Source organism: Mustela putorius, unplaced genomic scaffold, assembly GCF_011764305.1.
Source record: "Mustela putorius furo isolate JIRA1106 unplaced genomic scaffold, ASM1176430v1.1 tig00000430_pilon_pilon_pilon, whole genome shotgun sequence".
In the NCBI taxonomy this organism is placed as follows: Eukaryota; Metazoa; Chordata; class Mammalia; order Carnivora; family Mustelidae; genus Mustela; species Mustela putorius.
In genome coordinates this window covers 23,209,263-23,229,105 of record NW_025421377.1, presented here as the reverse complement: position 1 = coordinate 23,229,105, position 19,843 = coordinate 23,209,263, and the positions used below count along the sequence as shown (strand labels likewise).

General features: G+C 40.1%; 1 protein-coding gene across 6 annotated transcripts in view; it reads right to left on the bottom strand.

Annotated features, from left to right (window-relative positions):
* The window catches only part of MTHFD2L (methylenetetrahydrofolate dehydrogenase (NADP+ dependent) 2 like), a 127,753-nt gene extending 113,851 nt beyond the window's left edge, over positions 1–13,902 (bottom strand). Inside the window, exons 1-2 of one of the 6 annotated variants that reach the window (XM_045079868.1) lie at positions 13,621–13,715; positions 11,385–11,418 (exon numbers count right to left, since the gene is read on the bottom strand). Coding sequence is in view for 3 of the 6 variants with exons in the window: in XM_045079867.1 (XP_044935802.1) it covers positions 13,621–13,724 (104 nt within the window). In the remaining 3 variants the exon portion in view is untranslated. Of the gene's footprint in view, positions 1–9,827; positions 11,311–11,384; positions 11,419–13,620 lie in introns of those variants that run through there. The other 5 variants (XR_006606727.1, XM_045079867.1, XM_045079870.1 and 2 more) reach the window with 5 other exon arrangements.
* Positions 13,903–19,843: the final 5,941 nt, after the last annotated feature.

Genomic DNA, 19,843 nt, shown 5'->3' with positions numbered 1-19,843 from the left:
ATTAAATTGTGTTAGCAATATTCAGTTGGGGTGAAATACTATATAGAAGTGGTTTATCTGCTAATATACTAGAATTCACTTTTATCATTAAAAACATGCATTTGTGTTTTAAATTACAAAATCACCTGAGCTCTATGTTACATTTTATAGCACATGCATAGAAATGCTGCTGCTGACGTCTTTTATTAGCTGATTCTCTGTTACACACAATAATTGGTTCAAAGGCTGCTGTGAAACTGGCAATCACCAAACAAAATCCAGGATGATTATGCCTTAGAATATTAAAAAGCTATGTGACCCCGAGAATGTCAGAGTTGGTAATGGCATAAACTCGTTCCTCGTTTCCATAGAGACAATCTACATACAGATTAAATTTGACTGTACCCTGTATGTTGGGATCTGAGAGAGTGACAGGGCTTACTTTATAGCACTGATGTGCTAAGTGAGCTTGCTAATTATAGCTGACATGTTATAGCCTGGCTGAGTTGGTGTTTATGAGCAAACACCCAGGAGACTGCCACCCAATTTAAAATAGGATCTTTGAGGATTTTTCATAGCAGCTGGTTCAGCCCATCAATTCCCTCAGTCCCTGCAGAGCCTCAGCAAGCCTGGTTCGGGGGGAGATGAGACATAAGGATAAACGAAGCAACCTGGTATTAGCGGAGGCCTAAAGTGTGGATGCCCGTACCAGTCCACATGCTGGAAGACCAGTAAACACACATATTATCTGGCTCACATAGTCTTCAGTGCATAAGAAAATGAGATTTGTCAACATGAGGATTGTTGAAAAATATTGACTATCAATAACAGTGCAAATATTCAGGCACAGAAGCACACAGCTCCTAAGAGTTCTCCCTGGCTCAAGTCAATCTCTGCCAATCCACTTTCCATACTGCAGCCAGAGTGGTTTTCGAATGTAATCATGCCAGTTCTCTGTTAAAACTCCTTACTTCAAGCTCCTTGTTTATTAATTTAATTAATACCAACTGAAAACGTCCTATCTACCAGGCACTATTCTAGGAAATATAAATAGCAATACACAAAACAAACTGCCCACTTTCATGGGAACTATAATCTAGATGAAGACAGTTGTTTTTTTTTTAAAAGAAGACAAATTATTAAAAGGCAAATATTTAACATTTCATGTGTGAAAAACAGAGGGAAAGGGCATATCTGGAAGCCAGAGTTGTCATTTTAAGGACTTCATTCATTCATTCATTCAAAGAGAATGTGGGCATAAGTGTGAGCAGGGGGAGAGGCAAAGGGAGACAGAGAGAGAGAAGCTCCAGCAGACTCTGCCAAGCACAAGCTGACTCAGGACTCAAACTCAAGACTCTGAGACCATGACCTGAGCCAAAACCAAGAGTTGGATACTTATCCAGGCACAGGGCTTAATTGTCATTTTATATGGATGGGTTAGGTGTCTCTTCTCCAATGAACCAGGTGATATTTTATCATAAATGAAGGAAATGAGAGAATATGTCATGTGGCTATCTGGACAAAATAATTCTAGGCCAAAGGAAGTACAGAGCAGTACTTTAGGCAGGAGTGTGCCTGGCAGTTGATGAATGGCAAGAAGGTTAGTGGCTGCTGTAGAAGCAAATGTACCAGGACAGGACACAAGTCAAAGAAGTCATGGAATATCAGATCACATGAGGTCCCACAGACCTTCAAAAGGATGTCAGCTTCCACCGTGAGGTAGGAAGCCATTTGGTGATTTTGCGTAGTGCTATGATCCGATTTTCATTATTCAATCACTGGTGAAAATGTGGAAGACAGACCTTGGGAGCAAGAGGGGAACGGGGGCACCAGTAAGAGGCGAGTGCGGTATCCCAGGCAAGAGAGGAGGGGGCTTTGGACAATGAGGGTAGGAGTGTAGGTGCAAAGTAGTCTGAATCTGAGTTAATTCGGAGCATGGAGCCACTGGATTTACCAAAAGTAGGTGCAGAGGATAAGGAAAAGAAGTCAAATATGATTTCAAAATTTTTGACCAGAAAAACTAAGAAAAGGCAATTTTTTTTTTTAAATTTTTATTTATTTGACAGAGATCACGAGTAGACAGAGAGGCAGGCAGAGAGAGGGGAACAGGCTCCCTGCTTAGCAGAGAACCACAATGTGGTATTTGATCCCAGGACCCTGGGATCATGACCTGAGCTGAAGGCAGAGGCTTAACCCACTGAGCCACCCAGGTGCCCCAGAAAAGGCAGTTTTAACTAAAATCCAAATTTCCTGTAGCTTACATGCCCCTGCATGAGTTTTCTTTTGCCTCACTTCTAGAGAACACTTCACTCGCCAAGTCCTACATGACACACAGCTGCCTTTCAACCTACCCACCGGGCCAGGTTGCTGTTTCTGGACCTTCACGTGCACTACTCCCTCTTCCCGAAACACCCTGCTTTCTCCTTCTGACCTCCCCAACGTCCTAGCGCGTCTGTTCCTCCTTTACTCCCATATATTCCTCAAGTCACAGCTTAAAAGGACCCCTGGGAAATGTTCTCTGACCCCTTCTCCCCGGGGAACTGCCTCTGCTATAAGGCCCCACAGCACCCAACTCTGACCCTTCTGTCCTGTGGCAAATCCTTGTTGAAACCAGGCACAGGCCCCTATGCGTACACACTATACTCAAAGCTGTGTGGGGCAGGAAGCTGACATTAACTACAATGCTCTTAGTATGTGTTTACTAAATATTTATGGAATTATCAGAGTTGAATTGTTCGTTGTATCATAATTTGTTGGAATTCTTATGTTGCCACTGAAAAGAGTAACTCTAAAAACAGCAGTATTGTTGTTTACAGCAGTGAAAAATATTCTGCATAAAGAGAAAAAACGAGATTAAAAATTGTAGGTACATAATTTTAATTCAAAATGTGCCACATACGGCTAAAGATGAAGAAGGAATATGTAACATAAAATGGTGGGAGGGAGTACTCTGGATATTTAGCCATCTTAAAATGTTTTTTAGATGTTATCCAAAGAGATCTTCTTGAACTATATTAAGAACAGATAGAAAATATCTATAAAACATATAAAAAGGAAAAATAATAATACAACTAACAACCTTACCACCCAGTTTACAGTATCACCATAACCACCAAAATCGTTCTGTAACCCTCTCCTACCCAAACCCTAGCCTCTCCCAGAGTTAAGCACAATCCTGAAATGTGGGTTGATGATTCCACTGCTTTCCTTTATCACCCAATGTGTGTAACTCTAAACATTAAAGATACACTAACATACATGATACATAAAATAAAATATATACTTATGTTCCATAAAGGTATACACACCAGAATGGAATCGCTGATTATAGGATATATATGTGTGTTCAATTTATGCCAACTTGTTTTCTAAAGCTGCTGCACTAGTTCGCCAGTGGGGTATAAAAGTTTCTGTTCTGCTTTCTTGATACTGTCAAAATTTTTAACTAATTAGTTAAATGGCATTTAATTGGGCTCATAATATCCATTTCCCTAATTACTAGAGGTTGAACGTCTTACAGGCTAATGGGCCATTTTGGGCTCCTCTTCTTTGGAATGACTTTTACTACTTTTGACCATTTTTCTAATGAATTATTAATCTGAGTCTAATTTGTAGGAGTTAATTACACATTCTGAACACTAATCTTATATCAGGTCTTTGTATCAGGTATCACCATTATGTGGCTTGTCTTTTCATTTAGTTTATGATTACATGGGATGAAAAGTTCTTAATTCTAATGAAAAACTCAACCATTTTTGCCTCTGGTCTGCACAAAAAGTGCAAACTCTGACAAATTCCCATCATGCTTCTATGACAGGACCCTCAGTTGGTGAAACAAACCAGCTAAGAAACTGCCAGGCACACTCCCTATAGACTACTACTTAAAATCCCACAGTGTTGTATTTAAGCACAGTAAAATCCCACAGTGTTGTATTCAAGAGTAAAGTGATTCTGGAGTCTCAGTGAAGAGCCACTTCTTTAGGACCCCATCACTCTGAGAGCAGGAATGCCCACTCTAATATTCTGACAGGGGGTCCAGTCCCTTTCAATATGAAGAAACCTGTGAAGCATATGTGCCCAAAACCCTTAGAGCTATGTGCAAACAAGCTATAACCCAGTACTAACTAAAGTGTGAATCAAAAACAAAATTAACCAAAAATGCCCACATAAGCCCAGATACTGTAACTCAATTGCAAGCCTTATTAGGTTTATTCTAAAAAACAAAAACAGAAGAAAACAAAAACAAAAACAAAAACCCTCAGCATGGCAGAATGTACTCTCCTCACTGCCTGTGTCAGATTTTAAAAACAAATGTTTGAAAATTTATTTTGTGAATTAGCCTAAAAGGCCTAAGATTGTTTTTTTTTTTTTAAAGATTTTATTTATTTATTTGACAGAAATTACAAGTACACTGAGAGGCAGGCAGAGAGAGAGAGAGAAGGAAGCAGGCTTCCCGCTGAGCAGAGAGCCCGATGCGGGACTCGATCCCAGGACCCTGAGATCATGACCTGAGCCAAAGGCAGCGGCTTAACCCACTGAGCCACCCAGGCGCCCCCTAAGATTGTTTTTGTTCAAAATCTGTTGGAAACTGCTAATAAACACATTCAAAAAATACACCAAAAAAGGGGATTGAGATCTGTAACTTTTAGAGAATTGAACTGCAGGCACTAAAAACAAAGCTTACAAACAGAAATCATATCCCTTCAAAAGCAAGGGAAGAAATTTATCCCTTTAAAAGCATGAGAAGCAATATGAAAACTAGTTGAACAATAATGGCTTAAATGATACAAAAGCAATTCTGAAAGTCTATTGCTGTGGGTTGAATTGGGTCTCCCAAATCCTCATTCTTTGCACCTAGGATTGTGACCTTATTTGAAAATAAGGTATTTGCGAATATAATGAAGATGTAGCAGGAGGACAAGGTCATAGAGTGACCTCGTGGAGTAGAGTGGGCCCTTAATCCAACATGCCTGTCACCCCTATTAGAAAAGACACAGAGACACCAACACAGAGAACTTCACATGAAGACACGCAAGAAGATGGTCACGTGACCACAGAGGCCAAGACTGGAGCCTTGCAGCTACAGACCAAGGAAAACTAAGGACTGCCAGCAGGGAGAGGAGAGGACAGCAAGGTTCTCTGAGTACCCTGATTTCTATCTGCTGGCCTCCAGAAGCGTGAGGCTCAATTTCTGTTGCTTTAAACCATCTACTTTGTGGTACTGTGTTTACGGCAGCCTTAGTAAACAAATACGTCTATAATCCTAATTTAAAATATTCTAATTTGTGGAAAGAATCTTCTGATGGAGCAATTTTTCATGGAATACATTTATATTTTGGAATGTAATAACATAAAACTGAAAAGATGTGTAATTTTACTGCATCTAAACATGGGAAAATTTAAAAATAAACAAACATGACAAAATGTTTTAAAAGTCCTAAAAAGAAACAACTTCTGTGATAACATTTAACGTATTTGCCAAAGAAAGAAGACTGAAAGGAGACACAAAGACAGCAATTGTGAAAATATTTAGGCTAAAATATCTTCACATTCCAGCATCAAAAAACTAGAATTGAGATTATGTTCCATTTAGCAGCTTGCTCTGAGTGTCTGGCATCTATAGAGAAAGTACTTTGAAAACTAAAAGAACATTTTCTCAAGAAAAGAACAATTTAAAACTCCTAAAAAAAACTACAACAGCAAATTTAATTTTTACATTAAGCTTAAGATTTTTTTTTTCCAAAAAATGATCAGTGTCAAGGTGTTAAAGATATAGCTAAGAATATGCAGCAAGAATTCAGGGTGTGTTGAAAGTTAATGGTCACATAATTAACATAAAAAATTGAATATAATAGAAAGATAAAAATTTCTCAATTGTTTTAATGTATAAGGATATAAATTACCTTTTAAAATGTTAATTTTGAAAACAGCTTTGAACAGTATGCTTTTATAGGTCCTAAAATATTTGTAAATCAGTAAAATATTCCAAATATGCAATTTTCATTACTTTTCAAATTTTTTTTTTTTTTTATATTTGAGAGAGAGAGAGGGAAAGAAGGAACTCAAGCAGGGGGAGGGGCAGAAGGAGAAGCACAAGCAGATTCCATGCTGAACAGGAAACCCAACAGTGGGGTGGGATCCCAGGACCTTGAAATCACAACCTGAGCAGAGGGCAGACACTTAACTGACTGAGCCACCCAGGCGCCCTATGAAATTTTCATTATTTTAACATCTCTTTTTACTCTTGAAAATGTGGTTTGGTCTAAAACTTATATAGTCACATTGCCATTAATACAAGGGCAGTCAATTTGACCCTAAGAGTCACACAATGCACCCTGTCATTACTAACTCAGGTGACATTTCCTGAATAGGTAATGTTGCAAGTGACTGCCAAAAAAGGCAGAACAAAGAGTTCTCCCTTTCAGTACTCTCCTCCCATTGCTGGGCTGGCACTAATGTGGCGTCATCAAAAAGCAATTAAATCACAGTAGGGGGTGGTGGGGGGATGAGTAGTAGAGCAGGATAATGCACTACAAATTACTTAACCTCCAGCCAGAAATCAACCAGTTCACCATTAATAGTGTAAAAGGAGATTTCAAAATGGAGCAAGCAAGCCTAAGAAAGTCTCTTTAAAATTGTGTGGAAAGGCTATAGGAGGAATTTATGCAGGTCCTCACTGGAGAACTCATTTAACTTTTTGCCAGCTACGTGCCTTCAGCCTAGCCTTAACCTCCTCACTTCAAATCCCTTATTTGTATATTACCCCAACCAATCCCAGTTAACCTACTTTCAATCGGTTTTGCATTGAGGACCTAAATGAGAACTGCACTTGTGACCTTTAACCTTTAAAATTCTGTCCCCTCTTTGTCTCCCTCAGTCAGATTTCTACCTGAATCTGGATCTCCAAAACTGCAATTTTAATTGCCAAAAAAAAAAAAAAAAAATGCCTTTGCTTACATATCCAGTGAATTCTTTCTTGGTCATCAGAAGCTATATATAATGAGGTTGGATCCGTCACTTAACTGCTCTGAAAGGAATGCAATTTTCATTATCTATGTAATGGGAATGTTCCCTGTTTAACTTACAGAAAGGGATTTGGCTAAATGTTCACTGGCTGATTTGTAAAAATCACTCTAAGTGACAGATGGTGACATACACAAACCACCAAGGAGCCATCATTTCGTGTTGTTTGCATGAGACTGCTTTTTTCCTCTGTATTTTCCAGGAAATAAACCATAACCATCCTAATCTATGGGTACTAGAACAAAATGTAGTATTTAATTAACTAAAGCAAAGTAGCAAATAGAAGGAAAAAAAACACTACTTTTCTTGGGTATTAAAATACTCCTTCATAAAAGAGTAAAATAACCACAAATAAAATCTACTCAATTTCTGCAGTATATTTAATATGTATACATGGCTCTTTTTTCTGCATCTAGGTTTTACTATTATTTGCAACCACAACTTTAGAGCTGCAATGGATTGTTTTATGATCTATAAAGATTTTTTTAAAAGTGTAATACAATCATTAGCAATTCAAATTTCTCTGCAGGTCATACCATAGCCTAATCACTATGTATCTCAGTCTCACCTAGAAATTTTCAGTCTGATTAGTACAACAGAAATGAAACGCAAGGGAACCAGGGCAAAATTATATATTGAATAAAACCAATCACTAGCACTAGGGAACCTTTTGAAATAAATTTTTTGAAAGTGAGCGAATGCTTAGGAATACCAAGTTTATGTAATTTTAAAAACATTTCATTTCCCATCCTAAATACTACACTTTAACACCTTAAAAGTTATTTTATCAGAAATTATACTTCTGTAAACCAATATAAACAAAACCTAAAGCCCAGTTCTCATTTTGCATAATTCTGTTATTCAATTTTGCAATTTATCTCTTTCAGGTCCCTAACCTGTAAATTAGAACATCAGAAGCTACCTAAACACTCATATTTAAATACCTGTGGTTTTTACTGGCAGTATCTCAAATACTTGCTAATATTACTGTGATTTGTTGCCAACATTTACAGCTGAAGAAAATGCTAAATTTTGTAGAGATTAGTGATCTCCTATCTGAGTTTAAGGATCCCCTAAAACATTTCATGAAGTCTCAGGTTAAGAAATAACCTTCATGGGATGCCTGGGTATTTAAGTGGGTTAAGCATCTGCCTTCGGGTCAGGTCATGATCTCAAGGTCAGGGAGCCTGACTCCCCCTCTGCCTGCTGCACCCCCTGCTTGTGCACCCCTGTTCTGACAAATAAATAAATTAAATCTTAAAAAAAAAAAAAAAAGAAAAAGAAAAAAGTACCCTTCATTAAGGGACTCTGACAAGATAATTTTTAAGATTTATATGTGAAATTAGCTTTCCTGATTCAGAGAAGTACTACAAGATTTAATGTTTTCAAAAAGAGGAACAACAGTGAGATACATCAATAATTAAAAATTGCTTATAGAGCAACGTACTGTGTGTATCATTAAAGTTCCCAAACCCTGTCACCATTTATTTACTGTTAACCTGGGCAAGTTATTTGGTTTCTCTAAGCCTCAATCACCCAATCTATTAGGAACAGTAATAGTCCACTTCAGCTGTTTTGAAGGTAAAATGATATACTAATGCAAAAAATCTCAGGAAAGAATTTAGCAGAATAAAGGTTCACTGAATACTAGTAAGATTTTATTTTTCAACAACACAACTGGATTAAAGGCAATTAATATTTGTTGCAATTACTCATAAACAATCAAAGCAGGGCGGGCACATCTTTTTTTTTTAATTCAATTAACTAATGCATAATGTATTATTAATTTCAGAAGCAGAGGTGATTCATCAACATTTTACAATACCTAGTGCCCTCATGTGCCCTTCTTAATGTCCATCACCCAGTTACCCAATCCCGCTATACCCCCTCCCTCCAGCAATCCTGTTTGTTTCTTATAACTAAGAGTCTCTTATTTTTTTTTTTTTAATTTATTTGACAGACAGAGATCACAAGTAGGCAGAGGCAGGCAGAGAAAGAGAGGAGGAAGCAGGCTTCCCGCGGAGCAGAGAGCCCGATGTGGGGCCCAATCCCAGCACCCTGGGATCATGATCTGAGCCGAAGGCAGAGGCTTGAACCCACTGAGCCACCCAGGTGCCCCAAGAGTCTCTTGTTTTGTCTCTCTGATTTCGTCTTGTTTAATATGATCTCACTCATATGTGGAATTTAAGAAACAAAAGATACAGAAGAGACGGACATCTATTTCAAACTATATATGCCCTAACTTTAGAATGATAAATCTCTGGATAGTCTTTTGGTTCTAGGTACACTTTTTATTGTGAGTAATTACAGAAACCAACATAGATCATTGATCATTTTCAGACCATTAAGTGAACAAACCTTGCTGATATATTGACAAAGCATGACCTGAATCTGAGAATAAAATATGAGAGTAAAATATTTCATATGTTCTAAGAACTAGACCTGAATGATACCAAGATGGTTACGTAACCAACTGACTTAATGTAATATAACGCAGCCAACAAAATGTTAGTAAAAACAACATAGAAAATAGACATGATGTAATTAATGTTAAGTGGCGCAGCTTGGGTAAGTGTTCTTGGATAACGCCCAACCTGAGTTCTTTGACACTAATTTAGGTTTAGATTATGTTCCATTCTGACCACAAAGTTTTCTATCTTTTAAGTATTTAATCTGGTCCAAATGGCACCTAAGAGCAAATCTCATTTATCACTAATCATTAATTTATCCCACTCAATGACAGTTCAAATTTCTCCAAAGTGCCAAGCTCTTAAGCCTCCCTCTGTAATTTAATCATTTCCAAGCCAAACTATTTTAAAACCTACCAATGGACTCCACAGAATCCTAGGAGAGTATGTTACAATGGAAAATTATTAGTGTTTTTGTTTTTTCCTGCTTCTAATCATCCAATCAAGGTTTTAAAATGAAAAGATAACATCTGAAAAACAAAGATTCAGGTCATTAAAGAAACTGCTTAATTTTTCCAAACATCATGACTGAGTAACAAGATTTGAGATTACTACTAGTCCTTTTTCATCTACTGACCCATTTTAATCAGAAAATTTATTTTGAAGACATTACATTAGAATACATTATCGCTGAACGGCTGGGACATAGACATAAAACTCAGATATAGATACTAAATGCTAACTCATGTAGGTTCTAAATTTAAAGTGACATTAAGAATTGCTTAGAGGGGCGCCTGGGTGGCTCAGGGGGTTAAAGCCTCTACTTTAAGCTTGGGTCATGATCCCAGGGTCCTGGGATGGAGCCCTGCATCAGGCTCTCTGCTCAGTGGGGAGTCTGCTTCCCCCTCTAGCTGCCTGCCTCTCTGCCTACTTGTGATCTGTCAAATAAATAAATAAAATCTTAAAAAAAAAAAGCTATAGGTTGGACACAAAATTTTGCAAATACTAAAAGGCATCATAGCAGGAGAAGGGGACAAAAGAGATGTGCCAAATTAATGACTTTAGCAATCACTTTCCAACAGGATAAACATGGAACCAATGCTTAGGATAGCCATTTAATTACTGAAAATGAGTTCAGGCAGGATGACCTAAAGCAGCATTTGGAAAGTTCCTGTTGTAGGATACCTGCAAATCTACTTTGACCATGGCATTAATGTACAAGGTGAGTAACCTCCCTTTCAAATGGGAAAGGCTGCTGCCTAGCTGTGTACACTGAAAGCACTGGGCCAAAGATGCATTGATGTTTATAATCTAGTGATATTTTGATTTGTAAACTCACATAAAAAGGCAAAAATAGTAAAACTTTAATCACTAATTTTTTTTTATTTTTAATGTTTTAGCTGTTTAGATAATTTATTTTAAGAAACAATAAGCTGCAACAAATATAAGGGCTTATTTATTTCTTTGACAGTAAATATATGTTCTTCCAATTAATAAGATCTAATTTCTCATGAGGAAATAAGAAATTCACTGTAAATCTTAAAAAAATGAGAGAAAACTTAAATACTTCAACATTTTATAATTTTCAAATTTTGTCAAAGATTATTTCTTGAAATTCCAATTAAAGAAAAAACTTCACTAAAAAAAGTACTTGTATGTTCTCTCAGTATAGGTATCTAAACAAAAATATGAAAAATAATAAAAAGTGCTTTTTTATTTTTCATTTAAGGCTCTAGGTAGCTCAGAAACTGGCAATAAATCTGTTAATGTAGAACAGTCAATATTGGGGAAAGAGTTTATCAAACTCAAAGATAATTTTCAATAAAAATAACACTAAGGCTCAAATTTCAAGTCAATAGGATTGATGTCAGATTAAACCACATTCACTATGAAGAACTAGACAACTAACGTGTAACTACATATTAAAAAAGATGACTGAGGATGGGGACAAGTGGGGAGGCAGACAGTGGCGACCTCTGGAAGATGGAATCTCTTCTCTCTGCTGGCCCTAGAAGAGAAAAGAGACACCAATAAGCATCAACACACTGTCCGAATTCCTCCCCACCCGAGACCCAACAGTCCACAGGTGTTTCTCTACCTGACAGCCAACCTCACTTTCATATATGGTATTCAGTGCCAAGAGGATGTCAAAACCACCACCCTATCCAAACTTGATTAGCACTGCCTTAAGAAAATAAAAACTACCAAAAAGTATTATTTATTTTTACAGTCATATCCTATATCAAATGGGGGTCAAAGCAGCTGAATTCGAAGTAATACTTCTTTATAGTAAGCCTAGCTTTCCAGGGAGCCCTAGGTGGCTCACTTTGGCTCAGGTCATGACCCCAGGGTCCTGGATGGAGTCCCTTGCCCAGCTCCCAGCTCCATGGGGAGCGTGCTTACCCTTCCCCTATCTCTCCTCCTCCTTCCTTCTTTCTCTGACAAATAAATAAACAAAATCTTAAAAAAAAAAAAAAAACAAACAGCTTTCCAATTGTTGCATTCAACTATTTTAAATTATAAAAAGAACATTAATACAATTTAAAAGATTTGAATTATCCCTTTTCTCCTGCACATGTGTATGAAGCAAGTGGCTTCCAGGAAATGTTTGGGTTATAACTGTTGGACTCCCCATTCAATGTACATGGAGAGGATGGGGTGATGGGTTCTTTAGATCAAGATGACAAAGGGAAATTCATCAATGTATACAACCTGGAAAAGGCTATCCTCATTCTGAAAAGAAGCCTTAAAACAACTGAAATTGAAAAAATAGAGTGATTCTCTGCTCAGCAGGAAGCCTGCCTCTCCCTCCCCTTCTGCCTGGTGCTCTGCCTAACTGTATTCTCTATCAAATAAATAAACTCTTTAAAAAAAGAAAGAAAGAAAGAAATTCTTCCTTAAAAAAAAAGTGACTATACTATAGTCCCTATTATATACTATTATTATTATATACTATTATATAATATACTATTATATACTATTACATAGTATATTATATACTATAATACCTTTAATTCTGCAATTCAAACAGAATTCTACAGAATCTGCTTTTCCTAGGTAGTACAGTTCCAAACCAACCGGCAAATTCTTTGGCGCACCAGAGAGTCATTCAGCAGAACTCAGAATCAGTTACCCTCTCATATCCTCGTGGAAGACCAAATCAACAGAAACTACATCTCAAGTAAACCCTACTGGAAATAATATATTTTCTTATTTTAGTCACTCAAGTCTGAGAACTAAACGTGTATAAAATGGGAGTTAATCAATTTAAATTAAATAAGCAGCAGCCACGCTTCCACATTACTGATTATTACTTTCTTCCAGGAACTGCGCGGGTCACTGCAGATACAAAAAGATGAAAGAGACACCATCTCTGAGCGCGCCGAACTGCAGTGAACACGGGTTACTGGGAGCCCGGAGAGTCTGAACACAGCATCTCTTCTGGACTCACTGACTCTGGGTCAAGGGACTGTATTTTTAGATGCTCCGGCCTGAGTCGCAACTCCAACGAGCAGAAGGCGGAAAGGCGAAGAGCTCGAGGGCACCGCCGTGCCGAAGAGTGAAACCACACCCCGTTCCGTCCGCGCAGTGCACTGGCCAGCAACCGGTCCAAAGACGTGCACTGACTCTAGGACTATTTCAATCTTAGACTGAAGAGGTTTTGGAAACGCCATACAGAAAAAACCCTAAAAAGATCAGCATCTGAATTTGTGAAACCATCACGAATTTCAGAGTTCGAAAAGACCCCAGAACCAACCAAGGAACTCCGGAACTCGAACACTCGTGAACCATCGGGACCACGCTCGCTCCTTTGTTTGGGAAACAAACTGTAACGCACACGGCGGCGGCTGCCCGAAACCGGACACCTGTTTCCACGGCGCCTCTCCCGGGCCGCGACCGTCCCCCTGAAGCACTCACTGGCCTCCCGCGAGGTGGGACTATTCTGGCGCCTCTGCTCGAAGCCGACCGCGTCCCAGCTGCCGACTGAGGCCGACGCGACCCGCCCGCAAGGCCCTCAAGGCCAAGTCCGGAACCTACGCAGGCCTCGCCCCGCGCCCCCCGGTCGGCGCGGCCGCCCTAGCCTCGGGCGGGACGCGGGAGAGCTCGGCCGGCGCCCGCGGCCCACGCCCCGCCAACCCGCCCGCGGCCGGCGGCCCCGCACGCGCCCGCACCCACACACGACGGCACTGAACGTCCCGGGCGCCCGTACCTCACGCCGCTGCTCCGAAAGCCCCGGAAGACGCTCCCGCCCTGCGCCCGCACGCGGCCGAGTCGGCCGCCGAGCAGCAAGGAGCCGCGCGCCGGCACAGCCATGGCCGCAGGTCGCCGGCTTCCGGGCAGAGGCTCCACCTCCCGCCGCGGCCGCCCTCGCCGCTGCACACCGGGCTCCGCCCCCAGCCGGCCGGGCCGGAGAGCCGGTCGCTCCAGCAGCGGGCTTCGGGCGCCATGCCCGGGCGGGGCCGGGAGCCAACCTCAGGACTTGGGGGCGGAGACGAGAGGACGCCGGGAGGCGGGGCCGGGAACGGGGCTCGGAACCGGTCGGGGGCGGGGCCGAAGAGACTCCGGGCCTGTTGGGGGCGGGGCCAGGACCTGAGCGAAGTAAGAGGGGTGGGACTGGCCCGGCAGGACGCGGGCGGCTGGCGGGGGCGGGGAAGGCGTCCCTGAGACTCCGGTTAGCGGTGTGACTTCTCACCCACCCCAGACACCTCCGGTCTTCTCATAGTGAGGGCGCAGGTACGGCGCCTGAACTGATCAGCCCACGCAGCGTACCCCTGTCACCCGAGCCAGAGCTGTCCTAGCACCCCCGACGCTCTGTGGAATTGATTTAAAGCCAGAAGCACGTTAACCGCTTCTCGGCTTCTTGCTCCTTTGCTGCCCTTGGGATACCTGGGAGCTGGAGAGGGAAACAAAGGTGTGAGTGTGTGGAGGTAGGAGGGGGACCTAGCTGAAGAAGGCCTGAGCTTCGGGATTTAGGTGGCTCTCCCTTTATGGGAGGATATGCATTGACCAATGTTTGCCATTTTCCAGAGTTGATGACCAAGTTAACACAGCTTAGGAGCCTGCATTGTGTGGTGAATTGACAACTCAACTCCCTTTGAAAAAGTAAAAATCAGACTATGCCGGGATAGGTCAAAAAACAAATTAAAGCACATTTTTAAAAATGAAGAGTTTCTTTGAGCAAAAATCAATTTGAATCAGGCAGCATCCAATCTAGCAGATTGAAAGGCGCTGAGGAGCTATGCAAAATGATAGACTTTTCAGGGTAGAAGGGAGCAGGAAGAAGAAAGTTAGAGTAGCAAAAAAGTGGGTTTGTTATTGCAAAATCACTTTCCTTTCAGGGATGGTACAATAACTGACTAGTGCTGACCGGGTGATTCCTGGTTTCTGGTTTAAGATGCCATATCTAGGACAAAAGAAACTAATGGGGGAGAAGAATTAGGGAGGTCCTTCTAGACAAACTTAAAATCAAATTGATATGAGACATTAATAGGAGAAAATCAGATTTAAGACCATATGTACAGGGAACCAAAATCAAATTTAATCGCATGCATATGGAGAATCCACACAGACATGGAAATTCCAAAATCAGGCAACATGATGCTTATATGAGCTAAGGACAGGGGTAGGGGGTCTGAGGATACAAAGGGAGAGACCACTAGTAGGAAGGTGAAAGGAGATGTTTCGGAAAACAAAGTGCCATATTATGCAGATAAGTTTCTTAAAGAGGAATCACTATTAATAGCTCTCTTGCTGGTAAAGCTGGCAGTTGAGGGGGATGTGAAAAGCTTTTTCTCAATTTGCTGGGTGTGGACTGTTTTCAAGTCAAAATAATTTTCATACCAAAGTGGCCCATCTTGGGGTGGCCTGTCCTTGGCCTCTACACTAAGTCTCAGTTTGATGACATGGGGCTTCACATAAGCAACTCCATTTTGGACCTGTTGCCTTTTGTTTTGTTTTGCTTTAACAAATAACAGACCCAGATAAGAGACAGATACAAACCAGCTGCAAAGGTGAAGGAAAGAGTATTTCTCTCATGGTCAGGCCGCAGCTGTGAAGTATCACAATCTCTTTGACCACTGCTTTCTTACTTAAAATCCTTTTTCTCTAAAATCGTAACTGTCAGAAAATCTGCTGTTTAAAATCATATCCATAAGAAAGAGACATCCTGTTCTTCCTATTGGGCATGATCTAAGTCAATTTCAAACAAAGAAGCAGCCATTATTTCCAACCTACCCTCAGATGAGGGATTTCTGAATACATTCCATATCTATCTTGACTTTATCAATTCCAAGCCCCTGGGTCCACTTTGCAGTCCAACCTGATGTTGACCTCTTTACACACAGCTCTTTCCTGCCATTGAGCCTACCAAAATACCATTTTATGTAAATTTCACTTCCACCCTTCCCCAAATCTTACAATAACCTTCCATCTCTCTAACTGATGAGACATTTCTGGGTTCCTCTGGTATGTAGTCTTCCTCATGACAAGCAGTCAGTTATCCTAAATTTCATCTTGCTGTAGCTTTGTCCCCGGCAGTTGTAGTCTGATTAGGCTAGGATAACAGCCAGGAGTGATTATCCCACAGAAGGGATTCCAGGGATTCCAGCCCAGTAGTTATGAGTGTAGCAACATAGGCAGTGTTCTGTGCTCTATGTGGGATGGAAGAAGGCATGCCCTTCATGAAGTCATGTACCATAGCCCATTTATTTTACATCCCCATTATACTAGCATAGCACTGAGCAAAGAGTAGGTGTTCAGTAATTTCTTGAAAACTAATTTATGAAGGCTTATAAGGAATGCATTTATACCACCACATTTCTTTTTTTTTTTTTTTTTGAGATTTTATTTATTTATTTGACAGACAGAGATCACAAGTGGACTGAGAAGCAGGCAGAGAGAGAGGAGGAAGCAGGCTCAACGCCATCCTCCCCTGAGCAGAGAGCCAGATGGGGCTGGATCCCAGGACCCTGGGATCATGACCCAAGCCAAAGGCAGAGGCCCCACTCACTGAGCCACCCAGGTGCCCCTACACCACCACATTTCAAAACATAGCCACATCAATTCAAATCTTTCTTTAATCATCTGGCCTTGTGACGAATATATGACTGTCTCCTACAGAGATACATTGATCAATGCTCTTCCCTATCCTCTACCACAGGCTGAACCCAGACAGCTCCTCTTCCTCTCTCCTCACGCATAAATAGTATATACTTCCTACTAACGAGCAACCGAAATTACATTCCACTCAGAAGAAACTATCATTGTGAAGAGAAGGAAAACATTTTCTCTACCCTCAAGGTCTTCCAGCTGAACTAAAAATTAAATTTACATGAGACGAGTTAGCAGGAGGAACAACAGCTACAACCACCAAGTTTTATTATGTGTGCACAGAGACCTGCTTATAAAATTGAGACACAAAGAAGTGACCAAAGCGGGGAGTTTGTATAAATCTTAGACAGAGATGATAAATTGTTGAGGAATTCACAGGATAAGGAAACAGATGTTTGGGCTGAAGTAGTAGACCAGTAAGTAATAAGATTTATTTCTGCAGTTTTTTTTTTAACTTTAAAATCAGTATCTCTGGTGATAAGGATGTCTTTTTACTACTTAATGTAGGGAGGTTATCTTTCAAATGAAAGGTTTGTTTTCTGCATCCAAGGAGACAGAGGAGGGGTTGAGTGTCTTTGTACTGGTTGTTTCTTAAGTAATTTTTATTTAAAATAATCAATAGGCTGGGGCACCTGGATGGCTCAGTCAGTTGGGCATCTGCCTCCAGCTCAGGTCCTGATCCCAGGGTCCTGGGTTCAAGCCCTGCATTGGGCTCTCTGCTTGGCGGGGAGCCTGTTTCTCTCTCTCCCTCTTCTTGCCCCTCCCCTGGCTTGTGTTCCCTCTCTCTCTCTTTCTCTGTAAAACAAATAAATAAAGTCTTAAAAAAAATAACCAATGTATCTAAGTGGGCCCTATGGCTGTTTCTGAGTAACTCATTAAGGTCATCTTGAGGGAAAAGCCTGCATCAAGCAAAGGAAGACACTCCCCTGTCATCTAAAGGTAGCCCCACTAACAAGGCTACCTACTCTCTCATCTCAATGTGTCCTCCATGGCATTATCCCCAGAGCCTAGCCCAATGGTTGGCACACTAAGTGCTCATAGAATATCTGAATGAATGAATGGATAAATGAATGAATGAATGAGTTGGGCCTCAACTCAACAGGAATGGAATGAAATGCCCAATGAACTCCCACAGAGCCACTTCTGAGGAGATTTGGTTAGAGGTACTACTCCTGCCAGAGGTGTGGAGTACATAACTGAACTTTTCCCCCAAATTTTGAGTATACCAGAAAATGTATATGGTAAGTTATTGCCAGGTTTTGGGTGAGTATAAGTTTTCTGACACATGTTGGTTTTCTTTTCTTTTCAATTAATGAAACACCCCTGCATAGCATTATGTCTACTGTTCTTACAAATGGAGAAGTTTGTATCAGTCAGCTGGGTTGTACCATGAGAAATTTTCCCCAGGTTTCTGGATGGTGCCCTGGTCATCAGAAATATAACTCACTTGAAAGCTGATCTAGGCTCATCACGGGACAAGAGTGATATCACCATTTTTAGCTGCTTAACTGAGAAATATGTATATTAAAGTTTATTTTTATGAATCTGCAGCACTACAGAGGATGTGAAATGGTTTTTACCTTTGATTAGAAGAATTGTTTGAAGAAGAGACTTTCCCCAAAAGCACTGAATATGAAAAATTATGACCCTATAATCAAAAAAAATTGGATTTGGTTTTTAAATGCTAAGTCAGACTTTCTTATATTTTTCTTTCCTAAACTAAATTTAGCTGCAAACACAAGCTTAATTCTGACCATTACCTCAATAACACTAATCATTAGGGAAATGCAAATCAAAACCGTAATGACACAGCATCTCACACCCACTAAGATGGCTGCCATCAAAGAACAAAAACAAAACCAAAAAACAAGTGTTGGTGAGAATGTGAAGAAATTGGAACCCTTTTGGAGTTCTGCTAGTGGAAACGTAAAACGGTAAAACCACTGTAGAAAACAATATGGATATTCCTTTAAAAATGAAAAATGCGGGGATACGTGTGTGACTTAGTTAAGCATCAACCCTTGATTTCAGCACAGGTCATGATCTCAGGGTCATGAGATCAAGCCTCATGAGATCAAGGCTCCATGCTGGGTGTAGAGGCTGCTTAAGACTCTCTGTTTCCCTCTCCCTCTGCCCTTTCCCACCTGCTTGTGTGTATGCACACATGTGCATACACTCTAAAAAAATAATTAAAAATACAACTACAGTATCGTCCAGCAGTCCCACTTCCAGGTATAAACCCAAAAGAATAGAGAAAATGTAGTATATACTTACAGTGGAATGTCATTCATCTTTTAAATGGAAGGAAATTCTGACACGTTCTATAACTGGGTGAAAATTAAGAACACTATCCTAAATGAAAGAAGCCGGTCAAAAAAAAGGTAAATAATGTATGATTCTGCTTATATGAGATGCCCAGAGTAGTCAGATGCAAAGATAGAAAGTAGAACAGTGGTTGCCAGGTAGTGGGGGAAAGGGGAGTAGGAAAATAGTAGAAAAGAAAAGTAGAAACTCTAGAAAACAGTTGTAGAGACTGGTTATATAACAATGTGTTTGTGATTAACACTACAATACTATATACTTAAAAATGATTAAGACAGTAAATTTTAGGTTATGTATATTTTATGATAATTTAAAATGTTTTTAAACATAAAAATTAGTGACAAATATTTTATTGTTAATTTAGTAATTTTCACGCCCAATGGCAGTGAATAAAAGTTATTGAGCCACAACCTTAGTGAGGTTTTGTATTTTTTTTTTAAACATTTTATTATTTATTTGACAGACAGAGATCACAAGTAGGCAGAGAGGCAGACAGAGAGAGAGGGGGAAGCAGGCTCCCTGAGCAGAGACCCTGATGCGGGACTCCATCCCAGGACCCTGAGATCATAACCTGAGCCGAAGGCAGAGGCTTTAACCCACTGAGCCACCCAGGTGCCCCATGAGGTTTTATATTATCAGTCTTTTAAATTTTAGTCAGTTTACTTTTAACAAAAAATATTCACTGAGGTATTAATTTATATTTTCTTGACCACTAATGTGTGAGACATCTGTTAATATTAGCCGTTTTAATTTTCTCTTTTTCAAAGGGTTTGTTTATTTTTTACTGACATAAGAGTTGTTTATGTTTTTAATATCAGTACAATTTTGCCTCTTGCATGTGTGACAAGCAGTCAGATTGATCAGTCTATTCTTTTGTGGTCAGAGTTCACTGTAATACTCAAGCAATTCCCTTCCGTATTTCAAGAGTCTAGAGATGTAGTCCTATTAGTTTATTCTAGAGCTTTTAAAGTTTTGACTTTCATGTTTAAATCTCTAATTAT